Source organism: Cebus imitator, unplaced genomic scaffold (genome assembly GCF_001604975.1).
Source record: "Cebus imitator isolate Cc_AM_T3 unplaced genomic scaffold, Cebus_imitator-1.0 Scaffold765, whole genome shotgun sequence".
NCBI lineage: Eukaryota > Metazoa > Chordata > Mammalia > Primates > Cebidae > Cebus > Cebus imitator.
Genome location: NW_016108080.1, coordinates 41822 through 69483, shown reverse-complemented (window position 1 = coordinate 69483; position 27662 = coordinate 41822). Strand labels below are relative to the sequence as shown.

Genomic DNA, 27662 nt, shown 5'->3' with positions numbered 1-27662 from the left:
CTCATATACCATTAGCGGGAACGTAAATGGTGCAGCCACTGTGGAAAACAGTCTGGCAGTTCCTAGAATAGACGTAGAGTCATCATGTGATATAGCAGTTCCACTCTTAGGCATGTACCAAGAGAAATGAAAACATGTCCACACAAAAATCTGTATACAAATGTTCATAGTAGAATTATTTGTAATAGCTCAAAAGTGGGAACAATCCAAGTGTCCATCGGCTGATGAATAGACACATAACATATATTATATTACAATGAAATATTATTTAGCAATAAAAAGAAAGTGCTGATTCATGCTACAAGTGGATGAACTGTAAAAATCATTATGCTTAAGTTAAAGAAACCAATCTTGGACCACATATTGTATGGTATTATTAATAGGACATGTCCCGAATAGGCAAATCTATAGTCAGAAAGCAGATCAGTGGTTGCCTAGGGCTAGGGAGGAGGATGAGGTACTAGAAAGTGATGCTGAAAGGCAAGGGGTTCCTATTTTTAGTAATTAAAATGTTCTGAAATTGACTGTGACAGTGAATGCACAACTCTGTAAATATACTAAAAAACATCTAATTGTACACTTCAAGTGGGTGAATTTTATGGTATGCAAATTGTATCTCAATAAAGCTGTTACAAAAGTGTATAGTCCTCAAGTGTCTAGCTTCAAAACAGTGCTTGCATATACAACCTGAATATACATTGCTAAGAATAGAATGAAATCCAAGTGAAAGAATAGGCCTAGCTTTCTGCATTGATTCATCTGTGTGAGAGGAAGTGATGACTTGAGCTCCCCGATGCCCACAGTAGTAATCAGCCTCCAAAGAGCCCCTAAAATTCTCATCTCTCAGTATTCACACTTGTTTAGATCCCTCCCAAATTATACCAGAGTTGGTTTCTGTGACTCATAGAATATGGCAGAAATTATGGTATGTCTCTTCCACAATTAAGTTACATGAGACTGTGGCTTCCATATGAGTGTTTACACTTTAATTGGATAAAAGTAAATAAAGCTAAATTGCAATTGTGGTATTTTAACTTCCTATTCCTTTATCTGTTTTCATTTTTTTATCTTATTATTTGACTGTTCTGACCAGAAATTCTGAGAAGCTAATCAAGAGACATGACGTTCTAATAATCCTTATCAGTATAATTCACTGACAGCCATTTGGAAGACTTTAACTCAAAAATTCCATCTAATAGATTACAATTGACATGTGGAAACCAATATAATAAAAAAGTAAAACCAGCCCCTATCATTACACATACATACTTATGTTGCTAAAATTATTGAGTTGCCTTGCATATTTCAAGACTAATACATCTATTATAACAGATGGAGAAACTCTGCCTTTAATTATATACTTTTTCCATGAAAGAAACTTGCAAAAGGTTTGGGTGACTTTGGAGGTATGTAAACTACTTACAGGTAGGAAAATGTCCTCTCTTCTCCTCTGTCCCACCCAAGTCCATTTTCACAGTGATCTCAAACATGTTATTCAGAAGTAAAACAAACAGTATTCATGTCAATGATCGTAATAACTCATGATGAAAAGTATTTAACTTGTCAAGGAGTTCCTGGCAAAGAAATGCCTAGAAAGGTGTAGTGCATGCAATTTCAGCTATCTGTATGAAATTTTTTTTTAAAAAGAAAAACACAAATGTCCATTCATGTTTGGTATCATGTGAATTCAGCCAAAGCGAATGGACTGCTGAAAGCCCCAGTTTGTATTCTTTGCTTACCTGCAGGTATGTGAAGACAGTGAAGACTGAGTAATGAGTGACCACAGAGGATTCCTTTTTAATAGATGCCCATGATACAAATGTTAAAATTAGATTCATTCTTTAATTCATTGGATAAATATTCATAAGCTCCTAGTATCATGTATATGCCTCAAATTTTGCCCCTCTGACATTTATTTCCAAATTTTAAGGCATAAGATATACTTGGGGACTTTTTTCTCAAAAACTTATCTTCATAAGTGTGATCAATGGCTTGGGTCAATTTACATCACACATAGGTCTGAATGCATTTTTTTTTCTCAAATGGGAGAATGATTAACTTTACCTTTTGTGGTCAAACCCCTCCGTAAAAAGCAGTTCACTTCTGTCCTCCAACATAAATGAAGGACTTTAAAGACTTTTCTTGAACTCAGTTTCTCTTCTATACAAATTGCTCTGAGTTTTTCAGATGAAAAGAAACTTCCAATTTTAGAAAAGAAATATACATATTTGGATATTAGAGAATTTATATCGAATGAGTATGCTTGTTGTTTATAAAGAATAATCCACATTGCATATTGTTCTGTGTTTTCCAGCAGGTACCTCCCAGTCTGTCACTGCATATTTTTTTGAGTGATGATCATTGACTGAATGATGGTCTGGCTTACTAGGCTTAAGCTTTACAAAGACAGGGATCATGACTCGTTTAGGTTTTTTTAAGACTCAGGGTCTCACTCTGTCACCCACGTGATCGTGGCCAACTGCAGCCTCAAACACCCAGGTTCAAGTGATCTTCCTATCTCAGCCTCTCAAGTAGCTGGGATGACAGGTGCATACCATAAAGCCAAGCTTTTTGTTTTTTAATTTTTTGTAGAGACAGGGTCTCACTATGTTGCCCAGGCTTGTCTTGAACTCCTGGGCTCAAACAATCCTTCAGTCTCAGCCTCCCAAAGTGTTTAGAGTACAGGCTTGAGCCACCATGCCTGGCTATGACCATAGTCTTAAGACAACTGTCTTTGATGCTTTCATGAGTTCCTGGTATATAGCTGATGTTCAAAAACTTTGGTTAAATGAGTAAATGAATGAAAGAACCTAACAGAGATAATATGAAGAGTGTCAATGATTTAGAAGGACTCATTCACAGTCTGGAATCAAGTCTACAGAAAATTTCAGAATGAAAGTGAAAACTATAAATTCCTCTGGGGAGCCATTCCTAGTGTCTTTCTAGCCAAGATGTGCCCCACCCTCGATTCTTGAACCTGAATATGTGGGTTCATACGTGCAAATAAGCTTGTTCTGAACTTTAGGCAGCATGAGGCATGCTGCAAAGTCCATGCTATGACAGTGAGTCAGCCCTGAGTACACTACAGACTCACTAATTACAAGGTGGCCTGTCAGGCTTATTACAAAGAGAACAGTAGCTTAGTGACTACATTGGTGTAAGTTCTGGCTACATCTGCATGGCTGTCTCTGTTCACAGCACTGCGCCAGTTTTCTCATGCCTGTAATCTCAACACTTTGGGAGGCCAAGACAGGCGGATTACCTGAGGAGGGACCAGCCTGGCCGAAATGGTGAAACCTCATCTCTACTAAAAATACAAAAATTAGCTGGGTGTGGTGGCAGGTGCCTGTAATCTCAGCAACTCAGGAGGCTGAGTGATGAGAATCACTTTAACCCAGGAGATGGAGGTTGCAGTGAGCCAAGATCACACCACTGCACTCCAGCCTAGGGAAGGGAGGAGACTCCATCTCAAAAAAAAAAAAGGAAAGAAACTCAACTACTGACTACGACCAGTGTCCCCTACTCCACTACTCCAAGTAATGCAGCATGTTCATGAAATTCCCATTACAGATGGAAGTCTTAAGATCAAGTGGATGACCAGCCACAGCCACAAAGCTAAGGGGCAGAGGGGAGTTAGTGTGGTGGTGGGAGGTGGGGAGAGGGAAAGAACTCTTGGAGATGAGACTCAAGTAAAATTCACGGGTTATCTCTCTAGTGGAATTAAGTATTGGTAGTGTCATGCTCAAGCCTATACTCAATAAAGTGGTTATATTTTGGTGATGTATTTGATAAGTGACTTTCGATCTGTTTCTGTTAAGATTTTAAAACCTAGTAAGAAAGAAGAAACCTTGAGGCAGAGTAATTTCTAGAAATATGGGTAAACTCATGTTTCTATTCTCCTTATGTTAGATACAACTCCAGCTCAGACAATAAAATCCCCTCTATGCATTTTGAATTACAATTTAAGATATGAGCCAAAAAAGTAAAAAATAAAACAAAAATAACAACCTACCCACAACGTGTTCCATTTGTCATGTTCTGGTTAAGAGAGCTGTTAGTCCATACTATGGTGTTATTCACACATGCTTTTCCTGGAATCTGGAGTTCTTGTAACTCAGTGTCGTAGTCAATAAAAACATCTGTCATTGTGCCAAAAATGAGTAGCACGCCTGGCTGGGCTATTCCATGGAGAAATGCACATAAACTTCCCACAAACATCAGCCAAATGTCAGTTGATGAAGAAAACCGAAACTTGAAAAACAAAGGGTTCAGAGATCATCTATGGGTGAAAAGCAGGAGAGGTAGGAGGACTATTTAATTTTAGTTACTAGATTATGATGAGTAGTACTCAATACCAAATTTTATGGGAATCATCTTAATTGAGCGGCAGAGTTAGTATAATTATATAATTAGTATAATTCAATACTAATTATATTGAAATAAATGGCACGGTATCTAAAACATTAGACTCTTACATTGTTAGATCATGTTATTCCTTTCCTGGTCTCTGAATTTTTTCTCTTTATTTCAGGAGCTGACTTTAGTTTTTAGCTACTCATCTACAACTTAAGGGGAAAATAATCACTGTCAGTGATGCCACTGTCAAGTAGATAAACTGTGTGGGGCATTCAGCAATGGTATAAATTGTTTTGTACAACTGATAGTGACAATGAAGAGTGCCAATTTATCCATTCTGAGCAAATTTGGAGTAAATACTTACACTATGAAATTTCTAAGGATTTGTCCTAAGAATAAATATGTATAATATGATTGTTGTGATGACTTTCCTTACAAACATAGTAACCATGGGCTTAGTGATAATTTTCCAAGACATTTTTCTGATCTATTGGACAGGATTTGTGTGTTTTATCAGCAACATATTTCAAGCAGTTATTCAGCATGTTATCAAATAGGCAAAGCCTATGACTGAGAAAGCAATCACTGAAGTTAAAAACTTGCCAATATGACTAAAGATTTAACACTTCCTTCATGATCTAAATGATTTCTAGTCGCACACCCACTGCTGTAAATCAGCACAGTTTCATTACCAATTGAAAGAAGCCAACTTGAATGCCATCACCTTTCTTCTCATCTTGTAACCTGAGGAGAAAAACATAGGGATTTAAAGACCACCCTCTCCTATACAATGGGAAATTCTCCCTGGGTGGTGATTTTATGAGTTATTCTTTAGTAAGAAAGAAAATCCCCACTGGCTGGAAAATTTTAGCCAAAACTGATATCTTAAAAACAGGCTTTATGCTTCTAGATTTACCTCTTCTAGAGATTTCAGTATAGCTCCATCTCAGGTACTAGCGATTCACAGAGATGAATACCTGAGAGGTATGGAGAGAAGGTAAAAAGTCCTCTGTACTCCCAATTGTATCAACAAATAACTCTTCGCCCTCAGTCATGATCCTCAATCTATTTGTGATTATATGTCCTTACGGTAAGTTGAAGTGGTTGGATTAGCTAATCTTAAAGCTTCCTCATACTTAAGAATTAATGTAGTTGTACTACATTAAATAATGTTGATATGATGAAAAATTTAAGAACACTCCCACATTTCCCATAGAATCATATTTCCTTAATAGTTCTCATTCATTTCATTTCCCATAAGGCCATGTTTAACCTGTCTTCGACCTCTTCAACTTCAGGGATCTTGACTTAACCTGAGTCATCCATTCCATGAATACACCCTGGACCTTGCTGTCACCAGGAACTACTGTCTAACATGTTTAACTCTTTGGCACTCTGTGGCTGCCTATGCATCTCATTTTCTAACTTCCTTCCGCCTTCCACACCTATTCATCAGCCTCACTTGAGACCTGCAGTCCCTTAAATCCTTCATTTCCTTCAATTGCTAAACGCTTTTAAGATTTTGCTTCCTTCCACATGCAGCCAAGGTCCCTCTGCCAGGCATTTGAATCACACTCTTAGCATCATCCTTAATTATTTTCTCTACATCATCCTTGAAAACTTCATCCTGCATCCATCCAGCTGTTTGCCCTCTTCTCCTTAAGCCGGGCTGCTAGGCCTGCTGGATACAACCTCACAATCTTGTGAATGGATACCAACACAGGCAGAGTCTAGCACTCAGCTGCCCTGACCTTCCCTTCTGGCCCAGAAGAGAATCCCAAATCCTTTCTGAGACTCCCCACGATCTGGCCCTTGGATCTCTGACCTCACCTCCTCCAACTACTACATTCTAGTTCTCAACACTCCACTCGCCTGGCCTCTTGCTGACCTTTGTCCATGCCCAAACTGTTCCCACCTCTGAGTGTGGGCACCTGCTAGTCCCTCTCCCTAGATGCTCTTTCTTCAGATAACCACAGGGACAGCTCCCTCACCTCCACTAGACCTTTCTTCAAAAGTCACCTACTCAAAGAGTCTTCTCTGGCCAATCTTTAAAATTTCAACCCCACCGCCCACACACGATTTCATAGCTTCATTTCCATGTTTACTTTTTTTCTCAGAAAGTGATAATCACTAGCTACCATGCTATACATTTGATTTATTTATAGTGTTTATTATATCTCTCTCACTAAAATGTAAAATCCTCAAGAGCAGACATTTTTTTACTATTTTGTTCTTTTCTGTGCCCTCAGCACCTACAATAGTGTCTGACAACAAATCAAGACTCAGTATTTGCAAAATGAATGAATTAATGCAGCGAATGTGTGCTCTCCAGCTCAACGTGCAACACACACTTCATTCCTCTACAGATTGCTCCCATTCCTGTCAACAACTCTGGCAAACTCTTACTGTGATCTTCTCATTCCATGCTCACCTCCTCTGAAAACAAAACAACTCATTAAACTTCCTGCTCATCCTCTCCTTGCCATTCATTTACATCCACACCCACTTTTTTCCCACCCAGTAAGAAATGTGTGGCTCTCAGAGGCCCAGGTTGACCTGACCACTCCCAGCCCAAAGCTAATCTTACTATGCCTAATCCCTCCCCTTTGCTGTGAATTACTTAAAATTGCTAAAATACCTTCAACCCTTCCCTGTCCATCACTCCAGTTCAGGAACTTACCTGATGCCATCCTTCTGTTTTCTAAATTAGACCTCATCTAATCCTGCCTTCATACCAAACTGTGATTAGCTGATATTTGTTCTATATGAGAATTCAAACTGTTTGGCTAAACAGAAGTATATAATAATGACACTTTAGGTTTCTACTCTTTACCTGTGGCAAAAATTTGGGTTTTAGGGACCTCCCCAATGCCCATGAAATTACATTTGTCCAACTTTTCTTCTTCCTTCTTAGGTCAGGAGTTCTATGCCATTCCTGAATACACAGGGGAGATGTGGACCTAATCCAGAAGTGATATTCCAAAAGGTTTTAAAAATCAAATTATAGTAATGTTTCAAAGAGGAAAAGAATGGATTATATATATTACTTTATATGAAGTGCAAGGCACATGAAAATATTCTCTGCTTTGTGCTTTTTATAGGAATATTATGGAGTTGCTCTAGAAATGAGGCTGCATGGTTGAAATCAGTCACTTACCTTGATTTCTTATCATTATTATCTGTCAGAAAAAAATCAAAGCAAAAAAGCAGTTAATAATGACAAAATGCAATACAGTCACTAACAAATTTGCTCTGGAAAAATATTTCTATAAATTACCTTTATTCATGGAATATTACAAAATGAATTACATTATACATTACCTTTATTCATGGAATATTACAAAATGATTATTTGCCTTTTCTCTTTTCCTGCTCATGTTGTCTCTCTCTCTCTCTGTCTACACATACACACACACACGCACACACACATGAACACACTCATTTAGGGTTCAGGACTGCTGCTATCTTTACTACATTTCTGGACTTTTCTTCAGGACATAAAATATTTGCATCATCTGATTATCAAATGGAGAGCAACATTTCTAAATTAGCTAAAGAAGATCTGATTTTTGAACTACAAAATAAAACTGATATTTATTTTTTGTTTGGTTCTTTAAAAGCATCAGAATTTATCTGTCTAAAATATAGACCACAAATTAACAATAAGATGTTAATTAACAAGGTGTCATTGACACTTCTGCACCAGTAGAAACCATGGGATTGAGACACATATTGTCTTCCTTAGTGTAGGTCACAACAGATGCAGGGCAGGCCGTGAAAGTGGGGGTTAAAGCCAGGGTAATAAGGAAGCCACTAGGGAGCTTTGTCATCCAACACTATCATGCCTCTTTACTCTTATTAAATCAAATTAAATTAAAATGTCAGAGGGACCCTGGACTCTTTCTGTTGGCATTTTAATTTAATTTAATTTAGAGTAAAGAGGCATGATAATGTCGACAGATGCCAATATTTTGGGCTTGGGGATCAAACACAACTGGATTGGAATTATGGTTTCATTAATTTTACTCGTATGACCCTTCCCAAGTTTAAAAAAACATATCCAAGTATCAGTTTTATCATCTGTAAAATGTAAAATCATAGGGTTAGAAAACAATAGCTTAGAACCATCTGAGCCCAGGACATCCCAGGTGCTAGTGCTACAGGACCCCTTCACGTGATCTCATCCTGTTCTGAAGAGTCTAGGCACAGCTCTTCTCAAGGAGCAGTGCTCACTAAATTGTGATCAATAATAACAGTGACAATACAGGAATCAGGTTAATCCTAACAGCCACTGCTGGAACAACCCTACTCTACGTAGGAAAGGTGTTTGTGAGAGATGCTTTCATTCACCCACACTTGGTGTTTTCTTACCTAGTGCTTCCAGATATTACATGACGTGGATTCTAGGGAGAGCCACACAGTTGTGTGTAAGAATCACACCCAATGATAGTTCTACCTACTGTTGCTGATTTTTTTTCTGCTCCTTGAAACTTCGCTAGCGTGTCCCACTTTTGTTCTCACCTCTCCCTGTACCAGATGTAGTGAGAGAAAAAAGCCACTTACATGATTTGTCTGACTCAAAACCATAATTCTCCTCTCCAAATTTCTTTACACTTCGAAGAATTACTGACTCAGACATGGTAATAGCAATCTGTAGCCAACAACCCTATAAAATAAAATAAAATCATCATTGCAATTATTATCTCTTCTTCCTTCTTTAACCAAAGGTGCCATATGAAAGAACAGTTCAAGAAATAATCTTTACTAATCAATCTCAGACAAAAGCAGGTTTTTAAATTGGTTAATTACTCCCTGAAAGAGCCTAATTATCAGTAAAGATAAACCACAGCCACAGATAAAGGTTTTTTTCTAGTTTTTACTTGGATGCTTGTTTCTTATAGCTTAATTGTAGGAAAGATAAACCAAAACCATTGATAAAAGTCTCCTCCAGTTGTTGGATGGATGGTTACTCTTTCTGGTTATCTGTGCTTTATTTACTTTTAATGAGAAAACATGAAAACCACGAGAAAGGCAAACCAACTGGTGATGTTCTTTAGTCAGTGTAGTTGATGAACAACACCCAAATATTGTTGGGTAACTTTCAGTGTTCCTTTGTAAATACAATCTCAAGATAAGAGGAGTCCAGCTGGATCAAGGGAACAGAAGGGGGACATTTTCTAAATAAAATGTAAATGTCAATAGAGTCATGGTTATTATAGATATTAGATTATATAGTCATAATCTAATGTCTATATCCTGGAATTCTCAGACTTTACCCTCTATAAACTGATTTATTCACAGGGGAAAAAAATCAGTTTATAGAGGGTACAGTCTGAGAATTCCAGGATATAGACATTAGATTCAGCATGGAGTTTATGCTTCACTAACTTCTCTGCTTCAAACATATAGCAATGATGGATAACATGTTTTAAAAAAGAGATACAGTCAGACTCAAATAAATAAAAATAAACATCTTCAGGGACCAGAAATGACAGAGAAGCATCAAAGAGCATGGAAGCAGCTGGTATTTCCCTCTCAGTGTCTGGATGCAGACGGATGTAAGGGTTTAGCTCCTGAGAGGACTATAAGTGCCCCAAATCAAACAGGAAGTTAGAGACCACCTCTTTGCATAGAGCCAGAGAAGCTAATGTGGGCCTCTTGCACTGCTGAGAAGACCCTGAGGAAACTGCTGCCCACCACTGAAGCAGCTATTCCTTATAATGAAATGCATACCCATGGAGGTTATAGGAGGAGATAGTGATGTATATTATATACATATATACACATAGAAAAGATATACAAATAAGAGACAGGAAGGTGGAGTTATGAAAAGCTTCTAACCTCACTTACTTGGAATCCCAGAAGCAGAGAGTAGAGAATGACAGAGGTGTAATAAGTAAAGAGATAATTGCTAAGAACTTTCTGGAAGCTATGACTTGATTCTTTAAATTAACAGTAGATTCCAAGAACTGATTGGAATAAATAGTAGTCAAAACTTAGATACATTATATAGAAATACAGTTGTCTATCAGTAAATGCGGGAAATTGGTTCCAGCACTCCCACATATACCAAAATCCAGGTATACACAAGTCCCACAGTCAGCTTGTAGAACTTGTGCATAGGAAAAGTTGGCTTTTCATATCCACTGGTTTCCAATCCTGAGACTACTATATTTTCCATCTGAGATTGGTTGAAAACAATCCCCATATAAGTTGACCTGCAAGTTCAAACCTGTGTAGTTCAAGAATCAAACTATAGTAAAGCACCAAGAATAAACACAATCCATCCTAAAAACTGTGAAAGGGGGAAATGCATTATCCAAATATAAAGAAAAGACTGACAGAAATTTTCTCATCAGCAATAGAGGCTAGAAAACGGTGGAGTAATGTCTGCAAGGTACTGAGAAAAAAGTAATCTTTAATCGAAATTTTATACTGAGTCAAAAAGTCATTCAGCATATTTCTAGACATTCAAAGTCAAGAGGGTTGCCACTTACAGACCCATATAAAACAACTACTAGAGGATGTGCCTTAGTAAGAAGGAGTATCCAAAAGGGGGCCATGAAAGAGAGAAACAAGGGTGAGCACAAGAGTTAACAAAATACATCAGGATGGCCAATCAAATATTGATACCAAGTATAAATTTTATATTCCAAAAGAGCATAATTAAGACTCTACATAATATGTAATCCCAGCCCTTTGGGAGGCCAAGCCAGGTGATAACCTGAGGTCAGTAGTTCGAGACCAGCCTGACCAACATGGTGAAACCCCAACTCTACTAAAAAAACAAAAATTAGCAGGTGTGGTGGCACGCACCTGTAATTCTAGCTACTGAGGAGGCTGAGGCAGGAGAATCACCTGAACTCGGGAAGCAGAGGTAGCAGTGAGCTGAGATTTTGCGACTGCACTCCAGCTGGGAGACAGAGTGAAATTCTGTCTCAAAAAACAAAAAACAAACAAAAAAGAGCTCTACACAATAATAGTGTAGATATGAGTGTATCTTAAACACAAGATAAGGTGTTTGATATGCAGATACTTATGTTAGGTTTATTGTCATGACAATCTATGGACATTGTTTTACAATTATAATTAAATACATATTTGATTAAACCAAATGAAATTGCCAATATTTAACCATTCTTTAATTACAAAGTTCAACTAATATCTGAACAAAGTTCAACCAATATCTGAAAATTTTAAGAAAAAGCAATGAAAAAGTACCAATACAATCTATAGTTTCTAAATAAGCAAAGGATTAAAAACTGAGTATGTAGAAAACTTTATCAAACCAACAAAAGTTAAAAGTGAAAGAAGACAGTCTCAAAAGACCACATACTGTATGATTCCATTTACATGAAATGTCCGAGATAGGTGAATCTATAGAGACAGAAAAGAAATAAGTGGCTGCCTAAGGCTGGAGTAGGGGTGGGGGTGGAAGGGGGTTGAGGAGAGACTGGTAACAGATATAAGGTTTCTTCTGGGGATGAAAAAAATGTTCTAAAGTTAGATTATGGTGATGGTTACACAACTCTGTTAATAATGAAAATCATTGAATTGTATACTTTAAATAGGTGAACTCCATGATATATAAATTATACCTTCAAAAGGCTGTTGTTATTGTTTTAAAAAGACAGGTCAGTTTATTGAATTTTTTAAAATCCACATATATATATATATTTTTTTTTGAGACAGAGTCTCACTCTGCTGCCCAGGCTGGAGTGCAATGGCTCGATCTCAGCTCACTGCAACTCCACCTCTGGGGTTCAAGTGATTTTCCTGCCTCAGCCTCCCAAGCAGCTGGGATTGCAAGTGTGCGTCACCACATCTGGCTAATTTTTGTATTTTTAGTGGAGATAGGGTTTCACCATGTTGGCCAGGCTGATCTCAAACTCCTGGCCTCAGGTGACCCATCCACTTCAGGCTCCCAAAGTGCTGGGATTACAGGCATGAGACACCACACTGGGCCAACCCAGACATATACTTATTATAAAAGAAATTATATATAAAATCATAAAAATGGTCAAAAATTAAAGGATAAAAAGGATATGTCATGCAAATACTGGTTTCTCAAAGCTATTATGTTAATGTCAGAAAAAATAGCATCCATGTTCAAAACAATAATGGATTTTTAAAAAAACATATAATAGTCAAAAGCACAATCCGGCTAGAAGACAAATCAATTATTGGATTGTATATACCCAGCAACTTAACACAACATAGGTTGCAACTGCAATAACACATCTTTATTAGAAACTGTAAACAGACAAAAAATTAGAAACAATAAAAGCTTTGAAAATCAAAAATAAGTAATTATATGTAATTTACTATATAAAATTTATGTTTTTCTTAAAATTTTCAGATATTGGCTGAACTCTGTTCAGATATTAGTTGAACTTTCTAAGTAAAAAAAGATTAAATATTGGCAATTTCATTTGGTTTAATCAAATATATATTTAATTACAATTGTAACACAATGGCCATAGCTTTTCATTACAAATTTCATTACTATGGAACCTGCAACCAAGACACTTTTCAATTACATTTGGCATTTTTATAAAACTTACCCATTAATAACCCATCAAAAATGTCTACAAATAAAAAATACTATGTATTTCTCTATATTGCTATTATTCTAAAGAGTGTATATTCTGACAATAATGCAATTAAATAAAAACTAAAAAGTTAAACACTAGTAAAACATATACATATATTCAGTAAAACTGTGTGTGTGCTACAAACTTTAAAATACATACGCAGATAATTATGGGTTAATGATGAAATCACTACAGAAATAGAAAATATTTAAAACAGTGATAATAAATATATAAAATATTGTGGGCTACAGCTAAAAAGATACCTCAAGATTTATTTATAAACATAAATGCATTTTGTTCTTTCAGAGATTAATAAATGAATTAATTTTTAATTAATAGGTTCTAATCAAGAACCTATAAAAATGTAAGAATTATACAATAGGAAACAAAATAAAATGAAAAACAGTAGAAAGGATACATCAATTAAAAAGTTGTTGTTTAAAAAAACTAAAAATATGCAAGTCAGTAAGACTGCTGAATGGAAGATACATAAATCACAAATACGAATAGAAAATGGGAATGGTAAAATAAATAAAGTTTTAAATCATAAGCAAATACTATGAGTAATTTTATGGTAGTAAATTTGAAAACCAGGATAAGATTGATTTTCTAGAAAAATAAAGTCATCAAAATTTATTCATAAAGGAAAACTTAAAAAGTAATGCCTATTAAAAATGTTGATTCAATATTCAAAAATCTCACACCTTAATAAACAATAGGGCTAGATAATGTTACAGGCAAATTTTACCAAAACTTCAAACAGTAGATAATTCTAATCTTATATATAAATGGTTTTGGTGAAAAGAAAAATAGGAAAAGCTACCCAAATCATTTTATGAAGAGAGTATAATCTTGACATCAAACAAGGATAAAAATAGGCTTTTCCTTGAAACTTCTGAAAACTGATTTTAAAATGATAAATAAAATACATTAAATATAATTAAGCAGTTTATGAAAAAAAAAGGAGCAATGCTGATCCCAGGAATGCAATGATTACTTAAGGTAAAAAAAAATTTAATCATTTTAACATATGCAAACAAGTATTCAATAAAAAAATCATTATCCATTCCTGAGTTTTTAAAACCTATAAAATTAGAAAAAATCATTATTTTGCAACCACAATGAATAAATTTGGGGCAATAATCAGCAGTGAATACTAAAATCATTTGTTGAAATATTGGCAAAGATGAAATATCCAGTAGTACAAAGTATTGTGAAGATGTAGATGAAAGACTCCTTTCATGCACCGCTAATGAGAATATAAATTGACTGAATGACTTTGAAGAGCAATTTGGAAATATCTAACAAGGTTAAAAATGTTAATAACCCAGGTCCCAGAATTTGGTATTTTCCTTAATAATTTTAAAAATGATTAACAGTAAGATGGCATTTAATACATGCCAGGCACTGTTCTAAATGCTTTATACATGCTATGCCATAAAACCTCCCAACAGCCTCCTGAGACGGGTACTATGACTATCCACATTTTCCAGACAAGGGCACTAAAGTATGAAGAATTAAATCACAAGCTCAAGAGCACAAGTTAGTAAGTGATACAGCCAAGACAGAAACTCAGAAGATGCACGCAGAGATATGTGTAAGCTTGTTTATTGCAGAATTTCTTTGGAAACAAAAAGCTTGGGGAAAATATAAACAAACAAGAGATTGATTCAATAATTTATGGAATAGACACACAATGGAATAATATCTAGCCATTAAAATCAGTGAATCAGCATAGATAAATCTCAACAAACATAAGTTTAAACAAACAAGAAAGGAAGTTTTAGAATGATACTGTATGATGTTATTTATATAAAATGTTACCTGCAAATCACTATTTATAATGTTCATAGATATATAGATACACAGTAGAAATATAAAGACTTGCCTGAAACTGATAAGCAGTGAATTAATGAAAAGAAGTGGAATGAGCCTGGGGAGGGGCTCAGAGGGTCCCTGACCTGTGTCTGCATCTTTTACTTTCTTTTATTTTTTTTATTTTTTTATTTTTGTATGTTTATTTTAATTTTATTTATTTTCTTCCCTATTTATTTATTTTATTGCATTTTAGGTTTTGGGGTACATGTGACTTTTACTTTCTTAAAACAAAAAAAGTTTCAGCAAGTATGGCATAAAGTTTAAGATATGATCAAGTTGGGGGGAAATAATTTGGTGTTCATTAAATTTTTCTCTTTTTTTCCTGTGGCTTTAAAATATTTCATGATATAGACACAGGAAGCACATGGAGGGGAACAACACACACTGGGGCCTGCTGTGGGAGGGTGGTGGGGAGAGCATTAGGAAAAATGGCTAATGCATGCAGGGCTTAATGCCTGATGATGGGTTGATAGGTATAGCAAGCCACCACGGCACATGTTTACCTATGTACCAAACCTGCACACCGTGCACATGTACCCCACAACTTAAAATAAAATTTTAAAAAGAACAAATGGAAAGCTGGATAATGCTGAAAAATAGTTAGCATTAGCAAGCTAGGGATGGAGGCACTACGCATCAGCACCATGTTTTTTTCCAACTTAAGCAGCATACCACTCCTAAATTTAAAAAATATCATTTTGCAGAAAATAAAATATATCATGAGAGAAAATAATTTCTTTTACTAACCCTGGTGAATCTCCCTTAATTAAACAAATTGAGTAGTTTTGATTTTCCAGAAAAATTGTGAAGATGGTACAAAATTCCCATGTACCCAACACAGTTATTAATGCCTTACACTAGTATTCATGTACCAATGTGCATTGTAAATGTCTTACATTAGTATTAATGAACCAATACTGATACATTATTATTAGCTAGGTTGCATAATTTGTTCAAATTTCCTTATTTTTCACCTAATTCCTTTTCTGTTCCAGGATTCCATCTAGAATACCAAATTTACCATGTTACATTAAGTTGTCATATCTTGTTAAGCAACCCTTGGCTATGACAATTTCTCATACTTTCCTTGTTTTTGATGACCTTGACAGTTTTGAGGAGTGCTGATTACTTATTTTGTACAATGTCTATTAATAGAATATTAAGAAGTAGAGTGAGAAATATTATTTAATTAAGTAGTTTATGAGGCTGGTTTAAAACATACTAAAAGAACTAGATTCAAAATTCTTTTATTCAAAATCAAAATTTGTTCACTATAGCAGTATTACAGAGACTGTAACATTTGTTGGTTACACAATTTTTGAAGTTTTAACCAAATTTTTTTCGAAAAACATATTCTTTATTAATGAGAAAATAATAAACATTTAACCACAGATATGTTATTGCATTTCCTAATTTTAAAATACAACATTAAAAAAAATTAGTCTCCAATTACTTTTTCCCTGGCTTAGCTCTCCATTTAAAAAGTTTCTTTCTACTGGTGTGCAAATATTTTGCAGTATTTAGAGGACAGTGTTGTAGTATCTTGCCCATGAAATTTGGAGTCTCTCAGATCCTGATACTACCTGTTGCTTCACTATATGTAGTTGGATTTGTTTGTTTGTTTGTTTGTTTTGGAGGCAGAGTTTCGCTCTTGTTGCCCAGGCTGGAGTGCAATGGCACGATCTTGGCTCACCACAACCTCCACCTCCCATGTTCAAGCGATTTTCCTGCCTCAGCCTCCCTAGCAGCTGGGATTACAGGCATGTGCCACCACACTCAGCTAATTTTGTATTTTGAATAGAGACAGGGTTTTTCCCTGTTAGTCAGGCTGGTCTCGAACCCCCAAGCTGAGATGATCTGCCCACCTCAGCCTCCCAAAGTGCTGAGATTACAGGCGTGAGCCACTGTGCCTGGCCTGGATTTATTTTTTGATCTCTCTCCACGTCCTGATTTCTCCATCTTTCATATCAGAGAGTGGTGGTGATGGTGGTAAAATCCACCTTGCAGGACTGGTGTGAAGATGAAATGAAACTGTATCTGTACAGCAGTTAGCACAAAGGGAGATAGCAGCTGACATTCCCTTTGTCCCTCAAGCTTAAAGACCAAGTCCCCACTAGCTGATCCTCAACCCCACCTGCCCTTCCAGGGTCATTCATAGTAATGTGTCCTCCATTAAGCACAGAAATACTAATCCACTAACCTATTCTCTTTGCTTTCCTTCTCTGTCCCCTTGGCAATTCCATACATTTGGTTTCACTTGCTTACATTTTTTTTTTTTTTTTAAGAGACGAGGTCTCACTATGTTGCCGAGGCTGGAGTGCAGTGGCTATTCATAGGCATGATCCCACTACTGATCAGAAGGGGAGTTTTGACCTGCTCCATTTCTGACCTGGGCCGGTTCACCCCTCCTTAGGCAACCTGGCGGTCCGCGGCTCCCAGGAGGTCACCATATTGATGCCGAACTTAGTGCGGACACCCGATCAGGATAGCGTACTACAGCCCAGAACTCCTGGGCTCAAGCGATCCTCCCACCTCAGCCTCCCGAGTAGCTGGGACTACAGGTAACACCCCTGCACCCGGCCACTTGCTTACATTTTGCTTCTTTCTGAATACCCCTACAAATCATTTTTGTGGTTTCTATTTTACTGTTAAAAGTAACATTCCAAAAGGCAAAAATCCATCAAAGCATGGGTGTCTATGCCCAAGGCATTGTCAATGCCCCTGAGTCAGTGAGCACCAAAAACACATCTATAGTTAAACAAGTTGTGTTTGCTATTCACTGCACTGAGGGAGGACACACTGTCAGGGACTGTGGGGCATCTCAGTAAAACGGTGTTAGAAAGAACCGATTATAGAACTTGGGCTTTAGTCAGGTGATTTGGGGAAGGATCTAACGTAGTGGGGGTTTGTTCTAGTTTGTATGCTGTTAAAAAGCTGGGACTGGCCGTGGGCCCTGGCTCAGCCCGTAATCCCAGCACTTAGGGAGGCCGAAGCGGGAAGATCACCTGAGGTTGGGAGTTTGAGACCAGACTGACCAACATGGAGAAACCTCATCTCTACTAAAAATATAAAATTAGCTGGGCATGGTGGTGTATGCCTGTAATCCCAGCTCCTCAGGAGGCTGAGGCAGGAGAATTGCCTGAACCTGGGAGGTGGCGGTTGTGGAAAGCTGGGACTATGTTATGACTAGATAAAGAAGCAGCAGCCATTCATTTAGCAAGATGTTTGGTATTTTATGGGTTGCACAGTGACCTTGATCTTGCCTTTGCTGAGAACAAAGTACAAATTGGCCTTGCATCGACTCAGGGTAACTTTGAGGTTGGTATTCTATGACATTGTCTATGTCTAATAAGAGAATAACATGGCTCAGGTGTGAGTACCAGGCCAGCTACAGAATGGAACAGGCTGTTCTTTTGTTTGTTTATTTTCTTTCTCAGCATCAAGTGCATCACTCTGAACTTTGGTAGTCCACTGCTTTTTTTTGACAGGCCAAGGAGCTACACTTCAGAAGATGCATGCTCTCTAGGGCTAAAGGCATGCATTGGTTGTTCAGTCAGAAATGGAAGCCAGTCCCTTTATCTTTGGGCAGTTAGAAACGGCAATGATGACTTTTGAAGGCCATTGTGCTGAAAATCTTAATTACTTGCCTGTACCCACAAAAACACTGGAGATTTTATAACGCTAAGTTTGGGAAAGTGCATTGAAGAAAACTAAATTGCTAGAAAGAATAAACAAAGGCTTTGCCTGAGATATTTGCCAGAAAACAGAATGTTTCATAATTGGATGTTGGATGAATTGTCTTCTGTCATATAAATGTAGAATATATATTTGATATATATCATTAGACCATGTTTTCTCCCACTGGCTAATTCTTTTCATTAGGTGAGATGTTGAGAAACTCATACAGGAGATCCTGGAGGACATGGCTGCCAGTTTCTGAAACCCTGGAAATGCAGTGGGAATCTAGTTTTCGGTGGTAAATGTATTTGTTTTGCAGGTTCTTGAGAGCATACCTCCTCCTCATTTGGTACTTTCTATGATTTAAGAGTACCGTGATGTTTTGCCACATTATTTTTCCTCGCTGGTTACAAGCAGACGGAATGTCCTCTAATTCTACTCTCTCAGCCATTCACTGTAACACTTTTTTAGCACCTAACCTAATAACTTGATTTGAGTTTCATACATTGCAGGAAGCTTTAATTAGGATTTAACAAATTTACAATAACAAAATTTTACTTTAACACAAGAAATCTCAGAGCTGAAAATAAGGTTCAATGCTATTTCATTTTTACTGTGTTACTTTTATATATTAAAATTATTTTAACCTCCCCAAAAATCTCTTCAGAAACAGATTGGGAATTTTCAAGGTATTCCAGAAAAGCATATCTTCCAATAGACTTAAGGGAATCTAGGAGTAAAAAGTAGGAAATCGAGTTGTTTAAGCACCCGTTGGCAGACTTTGGCCACCTAATCATAGAATCACCCCAAGAATTCTTAATTGCTCACACCAACTCCAGTGTCCCTCTCTGCTAAGTGACATGTGGTCTATAACGTGCACACTACATGTGCTTCCATTCAACTCTCCCGGGTTGAATTTTTTTCTTGATAAAATGTGTAATCTTATCAACACAGATAGGCACATTAGAGGACAGTCTCCTGACCACTACTGGTAAAAACATAACTTTCCACCCTAGAACTCTAACACAGCATTCTGAAAGATCTCACTGCTGGGGAGGAGGAGATGGGGGAAGAGACACCATCAGCTAGATGGTCACCTGAGAGAAACTAGAGCTTTGAGTAATCTTGAAAATGGGGCTGAATGAGCAGTACCGCAAGGGTCCTGAAGCCATCAGAATTGGAGGAGATACAGGGTTCTACAAGCCATGCTAGGAAGAAATCAAAGATCCTGAGAGAATAAAATGTCAGTGCCCACTCCCGGCCACCACACAAAGGCTGCTAGTGTGAACTGGTGAAGATGTCAGCCTGAAGCAACAGATGAACAGGCCGAACTTCACCACTGGCTGGGATCAATACTAGCAACTGGCTATGGGTATTGTAGAAGAATTGAAGAAAGAAAAAGGGTCTGGGTTGAGAAAAAGTTGTCTCCTGAGCTGAATCCTTCTGGGCTGAAGGGTACGCTACCCTCCTACTTTTGTAGATACAGCTTTATTGGAACACAGTCACACGCATTCATTTTCTATTGTCTTTGGGGACTTCCGTGCTACAATGACAGACTATATGGCCCTTGCTCTCTCCCACACCTGAAATATTCACTATCTAGCTCTTTACAGAAAATGCCAACCCCTGTACTGTGAGGTAAGTTCAGGGCAGCCGAAATCCAAGGAGGAAATCTCTGAAAACCTGATTTACCTACCCTAAAAATTGTGTGGAGCACCAGCCCTCCAACCAGCCCTACCCTCATGGAGCTTACAATGTGGCAGGGAAGGCAGACAATATGTGGGAAATGATGTGTCAAGCAGGATGGCAGGGAGGAAAGGGGAAGTACAGGCATCTCCTGGGCCCTCGTGCAGAGGAGCTGCCTTGTCTAGAGAGCTGGAGATGGCTCTGGAGCAAGTGCTCTGTAGCATGAGACATTGAAGATGAGAGCAAGTTCACCATGGGAAGAGGAGAGGGAAGAGCAGCCTGGGCAGGGAAGGGCACATGTAAAGGCCCAGACCCAAGAGACAGCACAGCTGAGTCCATGGCCGAAGAAGCCCAGTGAGTCTGGGGGAGGCAGACGGGCCACGTAGGAGGACGTAGCTGGTTGATCCTTCGGGTTCTTGTGATCCTTACCACTGAAAACATGGGACCTTATCCTAAGGGCCATTGAAAACCAATGAAGTCTTTTAGGCAAGGAAAGAATATGATCAAATTTGTACTTTAAAAAGGTTCTCTTGATCAGGCTTGAGAGTTGGAGCTCTCATCCAGAGAGGTTAGGAAATGGTTTGAGAAGGACCGAAATCCCATCAGACCAAGAAGAGGCAGAGATGGCTCTGTCTGTGTTCTAGGATTTTGCATTTTCTCTGAAGAGATTTGTTCCACTTTCCATTTAATTTTTACTCAAGTACTATTTTTGAAACAAGTTGACCTTTGCTAGACTTAATTCAGGAGGAAGAGGGTTTTTTTTTTTCCACATTCAGGCCAAGATGGTAAGAAGAATCTAAATGTCTTAAAAGCCACTGAGGAGCTGGGGACAGTGAGGGGAACCAGGCCAGGCCCAGGAGTGGAGAGCACCTCCCCTCACCATGCCCCACAACTCACTATGAATATTCTGATCATGTGAGGGTCCCTTGTGGCTTTTCTCTTGTGAAGTCTTGCCCTCTGCAAAGCCTTTTAAGACCCCAGCCCCACAAACTCCCCCTTCACAGAGCTGCTGAGAGAGAACAGAAGTACCCCCGCTTCTCTTCAATTTGGATGTCACTTTCTAAGCTACAGTTTTCATTTCATTTTTTCTTTTTAAAAAAGGCCCTTAAAACATCTTTCACTGCTGACATTTAAAAATGTAGGTAGGACACCTTTGTTATTATCAGCTCAGCAAACGATTTCTTTATCTAAAAGATCGTTAGAGGAGAAAGAAACATTGATATATGCTAAGAAACAAGAAAAATAGAAAAGCATTATTTTCCAGATAAGCTCCTTGTAGGTTGATGGTGTGTGTCAACACTGCGGGAGAGCCTGTCTGGGGATAGACTAAAATGAGACCTTTCCAGCCCTGAGGGCTACGGTTGACAGAGAAGGGAAATGAATACACAGTGACCCCATTGGCCACATAAGCCCTTTCTTCAAAGTTACCACTGAGGGAGAGGACTAAAGAATTGCTCAGGAAGAAAATAGAATGTAACACCAAAGTTAACTGCCACAGCGATTTTCTGTCTCTAAATGTACAGTTATTTCCTTTTGACCAAGCAAAACATAACTCCAATATTTGATTCTGCAATGAAACTTGGGCACTTCATGGCAATTGTAGCATCTTTTAAAACCACAAAATGGGTGTTTTCCCCCCTAAATAGTTTCTTAGCCCATTTTTGGTAGTCGTCCACTAAGATTTATCACCATTATTCTTAGTATTAGGACACAAAAATTACTCAAGGGGCTTGGAATCTAGAGTGGGGAGGAGTGCAAACAGAAGCTCCTAGGCAGGGAAATGGAGGCTTCAACCAGAGACAATCATAATATCACAGAGCGCAGCAGGGGGAGCTAAGGTGGGGGGTGGGGTGAGCAGTGAGGGGATGTGGCTGCCCATAGAAAAGAACTTCTATTAAACAACAGCCTGTAAATAAGTTAGCACTTCAAATGTTTCATAATAACCACCACTAGATCCTAATATTAAAAAGTTTTAGGTATAACCACTATAATTTGTCTCTAACATGTGTAAAAACTATTCCCCCTCAAAATGTTGACAAATACTTTTATTCCCAGTCTGAAGTGTGAATAACACTTGATCTCTGTGCTCAAGGCATTGGCTTGAGTAACCTAAAAACTGAAATTAGATCCTAGAAACCAACTTTCTCCCCTCTAAACATGTATCCACAGCTAATATTTTTTAGTATCTATATTTTTGAAAACTGGGAGAATGAAGAAATGAGTACGGTGTTAGAGAAAAGATAAAGTCAGTGGAGTTCTGTGTTAAACCAACTTTCAAGGGTAAAATTTGTGATTATTGAATTTGTGATTATCAGAGGAAACAGAATTATGCTTTCATAAAGCTAAGTTAAAAAAGAAGCCTACTGGTGTTTTTACTTTGGGTAGATTATTCAATCTATTCAATCAGTTGTACCACACACCCAGGTATAACACACACACACACCCACACACACACACACACATTCTCAATAGATTGATGCATAAAATAGCATTATTATAAAAAAAGACAGCAACCAAGAGTCATCTGTATTGTGTACAACATTATGAAATCATTAATGCATCCTGCAAGTTTCTAAACAGGTATTGTAGCATTGTTTATCACAGGACAAGAGACCAGTCTTTAATAAATCGGAAACACTACACCCCACAAAGTAAGAGTTAAAGGGAAGAGGGAATGGATTTGCAGAGACAAGTATAAGTCACTTACCTGTGAACGTGAATTCACAGAAGCCCGAGGAAACAATGGACTCCACTGTGGAGAGTGAAAAGGTTTCACAACCTTTTCCAACCTCAGTTTTCATCATTCTAAAGTACTGAACAGAATTCAAGCTTTTTCGAGAACATTATCTATTTGCCTAAGGGTCAATGTCCCAAAGGCCAGCCTAGGCACAGTTCAGTGACATACGAGAAACATACTCAGAGCAATAACTCCAAACACAGAGTGTGCTTGGGAAACCCTCTGAGGGTGTCAACAGGCCTTGGAAAGTGCTGATTCACCTTGGAAGGAGAGGCAAATTAAGCAGAGTGGGCCCAGCAAGAGCCCTGGGACTTGGGCTATCCCAACCCTTATTTTTTACAGGCCTGTAGTTGTGAAAAGTTACTTAAAAACATAACAAGACAAAAAAGAAAAAATGCCTTTAAACTTTCCCTCTCAATATAAAAGATGACTCTTGGAAAATCCCTGGTTGCAGGCTCCAGATGCTCCTGGCCCAGCCACAGAGTTTTATGGAGACAAATACCCTAAAAGAACATCTGAAATAGCCTTGCTCAAAAGTCTGAGTGCATAGACAACTCTTGCACCCTGGCATGAACAGTCATTAACCTCAGGCTTGGCGTACCAGATGAAGCTCTGTATAAGAAGGCATGAACGATATTGTAAAAGTTCAAATTAACAGAATCTCAAGTCAAATAAGCATGTGGAGCTCCTCCAATATATTTGTGCTGCGTCTTCCTCTCCCTTCTTCTTGTGAGTCTGCATTTTTCCTACAATGTTCTTATTATTTCTCCTCTGTGCCTGAGCTTACTTTTCCCTAAGTGCACCTCACTCCAGCCTTCAGCAATGAATAGTAATAGGCAACATTGGTCAAGACTTGGTTGGGTGCCTGGCCAACTTCAAAAATGTTATTTGTATTACTTCATTTGGGCCTCCCAACAGCTCTAGGAGTCAGGTGCTATCATGTCATTTTCATTTTATACTTGGGGAAACTGAGGCACAGAGAGGTTAAATAATTCACCCAAGGAGTGTCAACTAGTAGATGTGAAGCCACACATCCGTCTGTGCTAACCTTCTTCCACTCTGTGCTCTGAAATGCAACTGATGGGTCAGTGCTTCTCTATTTGCAGAAAATAAATTGTAAAATCAAATTTTCTTGATTTTAAGTTTCTCTGTTATACATTTTTCATTAAAATTCAGCATCCACTATTTTTTCTCTATTGGAATTTATGAATAAGATGATTTATGACTTAGCCCATAAACCTGCATGGTTTATGACTTAGCCCATAAAGCCCAAAATTATGACATATAATTTTATATGTTACTATGTTTATATGTTTAAATCTCAATATGTCAAGGTCAGCAAAGAAAAGCAAGATTTCTAGATGTTTCCTCTATCCAAACTGGATGGGTCGGCTTCTGTGGTGTTACAAATGTAGTAATGTTGGGTTTGGCACCAGTTAGGACCCAGGAAAAATAAATTTGCTTCACACAAAACCAAAAAGGCAACACAGCTATGGGGTTGTAGCTTTAATTGGGAAAAGATTCCCCATAGAATTTTGGGTGCTACCTTTGCTGTGCTGAAGTTATTGACAACAGCCAAAGGGTAAAAATGCCAACAAGAGAAAACTGTCAACTCAGGACCAGAGGTGATCTGCTTACAGTCCGGGAGTCCTAAGATTTTCCTTTGGGTGGCATGAAGATCCAGGGAAAGATAAAAGCATAGAGTTTTAGAGCTAGAAACAACATTGTAGATATTGATATATCACTCAAAAATGTCATCTTAAAGATGAGAAACGTGAAGACAGAGTGGCCATCTGTCCAGGGCCTTGGGGAGTTTATGATATCTTCCTCTACACCCTCACGCTGACCCCTAGACATACCTGGGCAGTGTGAGTACTGAGTTGATCATGCTTAATTCATTTCAGCAGTAGGTTTGTCTTCCTTATGGTTCGCGGTCTGAAAACAGGTAGGGTGTGGTCCCTATAGTCATCTAATTAAAATACCAGCTCTTTTTGAATGCTTGCTTATGTGCCAAACCCTGTTCTACACTTTGGGATTCAGGAATGAGTAAGATAGACAAGAATCCCTTCCTTGGGAATCTTATATTCTGGGGGCTGGGTGAGGGGTCAGTGTAGAGAGGAGACAAGTAACACATACAATACATCAGATGATGCAAATGGTATGGAGAAAATAATTGCAGGAAAGGGATATGATAGGGTGTGTGTGTGTGTGTGTGTGTGTGTGTGTGTGTGTGTTGTGTGGAGAAGGATGTTGCCATTTTTAATCGGGTATTGTGGAAGGGCTCACTGAGATAGTGACAAATGAGGAATGACCTGAGGGAGGTAAAGGAACAAGTATGTGGGTCTCTGGGAGAATCGCATGGGCAAGCCCTGGGCAGGAGCACACCTGGTGTACACAGGAGGCTGAACCTGGAGTGGAATAAGCAATACTGAGGTCAGTTGGGGATTGTGTCAGAGTGCCAGGAATTGGGGAGTGCCATGAGCTTACCAGGGCAGTGGTTCTGAAAGTGTAACTGCTGGCTCAGCAGCAACCTCCTCATTACCCAGGGGAAATGTACGTTCTTGGTCCTTACCTGAGATCTATCGAATCAGAAACCCTGGGAGTGGGGCCAACGAGCTGAAGCTTGAGAACCACTCCTGTAGAGCCTTGGAGGTCACTGTGGACCAATTTGGAACCTGTTTCAAAATCACAGCAAACATGGCTCAGAGAAAGCTCTAAATCACAATGGTAGAATTCAGCCAATAGTTTTTAAAAATATATATATATATATATATATTGGGGCTTGTTCTAGGCACTATTGAAGAGATAAAAAGAAGCCATCATTACTTTACTCCTTGAATCATTCAAAAACTAGTAACTCAGTAGCTTCTTTTTATAAGACACTGTGTCAAATGTTACACTGGCTAACAAGTTGTACACATTACAGTTAGTGTCCTTGAGAAAGTTTAAACCTTAAAAGGATACTAAAGCTTAGCATATAAAGCAAGTAAGAATAAAAAAGAACAATAGCAAATGTTATAACATTTGATGCAGATCTTAAGTCTTTAAAAAGTAACCCATCAGTATGGATTCTCAAAGAAGGAAGGACTTGAGTTATATCTCAAAGTATGAGAAGGACCAAGTCATAATATAGCATGAGTGCACAAAGGCAACATTGAAAGGACCAAGATGGCTACTGAGAGAAGAGGCAAAGGGTGGCTTGGAAATTTGCTCAAGTAGGTGAAGAAAGCAAAGAAGGGCTTTCAGTCCCAGTAGGATGAGTTGCATGTAGTCTAAGATAAGAACTTCTGTTCACGGCCAGCCAGGGCCACTGCTCACAAAGCAGAACACAAGACGGATGGGTTAGGCAGAAAGTCACGCACATACACACCAATCACAGAAGCTGTTGATTGGTTATTACCACCCTGAAAATCAATATAAATTGTATAAAGCCAGCATGAGTCAGTTAACACAATATTATTGACTATGTTTGTGTGTGTGAGTGTGTGTGTGTGTGTGTGTATGTGGTGAGACTAGCAGAGAGAAAAATGTATAAATTAGAGCTTTCTTAGGTAGCTTATGTGTTTTTAAAGCAAGCTGTGTGGAAGGACACAATTTCTTTAGTTTAGTTAACTGCAGAGAGAGGCAGAATGGTATAGCGAAAAGGTTTATGAAGTCACAAAGAACTGGCTTTATATCCTGGATTTGCCACTTACTTGTTGGGTGATTTAGTTAACATAGTGATACTTGCTAATTATTTCTCCCTCATGTGAAGTCCAATAGGCCTTGAATAAGGGGAAATTGGTGTTGGGTAAATGTGCTCTGCTCCATGCAGCCATTCAGGGACCCAGGCTGACAGAAACTCTGCCATCCTCAACATGTGGCTTTTAAGGTCTCCTTGAGCATTGATATCTACCCATCACACAGGGAAGAGAAAATATAAAGCATTTTTTTGTCCAAAATATAATTTATTTATTATTATACTTTAAGTTCTGGGATACATGTGCAGAATGTGCAGGTTTGTTACATAGGCATACACGTGCCATGGTGGTTTGCTGCATCATCAACTCGTCATCTACATTAGGTATTTCTCCTAATGCTATCCTTCCCCTTGCCCCTCAACCCCCAACAGGCCCCATTGTGTGATTTTCCCCTCCCTGTGTCCATGTGTTCTCATTGTTCAACCCCCATTGAAGAGTGAGAACATGTGGTGTTTGGTTTTCTGTTCCTGTGTTTGCTGAGAATGATGGTTTCCAGCTTCATCTGTGTCCCTGCAAAGGACATGAACTCATCCTTTTTATGGCTGCATAGTATTCCATGGTGTATATGTGCCATATTTTCTTTATTCTTTATCCAGTCTAACATTTATGGGCATTGGGTTGGTTCCAAGTCTTTGCTATTGTGAACAGTGCTGCAATAAACATATGTGTGCACATGTCTTTATAGTAGAATGATTTATAATCCCTTTGGTATATACCCAGTAATGGGATTGCTAGGTCAAATGGTATTTCTGGTTCTAGGTCTTTGAGGAATTCCCACACTGTCTTCCACAATGATTGAACTAATTTATACTAGATATGGAGTATTTTTGTATGGACAATTTCTATGGGCCAATCCTGGAAGTGGCATCCATTACTTCTACTCAGATTCCATTGGTTATGACTGTGCCACATAGCCACACCTAACTGTAAGAGAGACTGGAAGATAAAGTCAGACTGTATGTCTGGGAGGTTTAGCTAAAAGTTAACCAATCT

The 27662-nt window shown here is 38.2% G+C and overlaps 1 protein-coding gene across 3 annotated transcripts in view; it reads right to left on the bottom strand.

Moving 5' to 3' along the window:
* ABCB11 (ATP binding cassette subfamily B member 11) overlaps positions 1-23047 on the bottom strand; it is a 114142-nt gene extending 91095 nt beyond the window's left edge. Inside the window, exons 1-5 of one of the 3 annotated variants that reach the window (XM_017519666.2) lie at positions 22900-23047; positions 8920-9022; positions 7514-7535; positions 5049-5100; positions 4013-4251 (exon numbers count right to left, since the gene is read on the bottom strand). In XM_017519666.2, the coding sequence (XP_017375155.1) occupies positions 4013-4251; positions 5049-5100; positions 7514-7535; positions 8920-8995 (389 nt within the window). In that variant the 5' untranslated portion in view covers positions 8996-9022; positions 22900-23047. Of the gene's footprint in view, positions 1-4012; positions 4280-5048; positions 5101-7513; positions 7536-8919; positions 9023-22899 lie in introns of those variants that run through there. The other 2 variants (XM_017519667.2, XM_037735268.1) reach the window with 2 other exon arrangements.
* Between the last annotated feature and the right edge of the window lie 4615 nt (positions 23048-27662).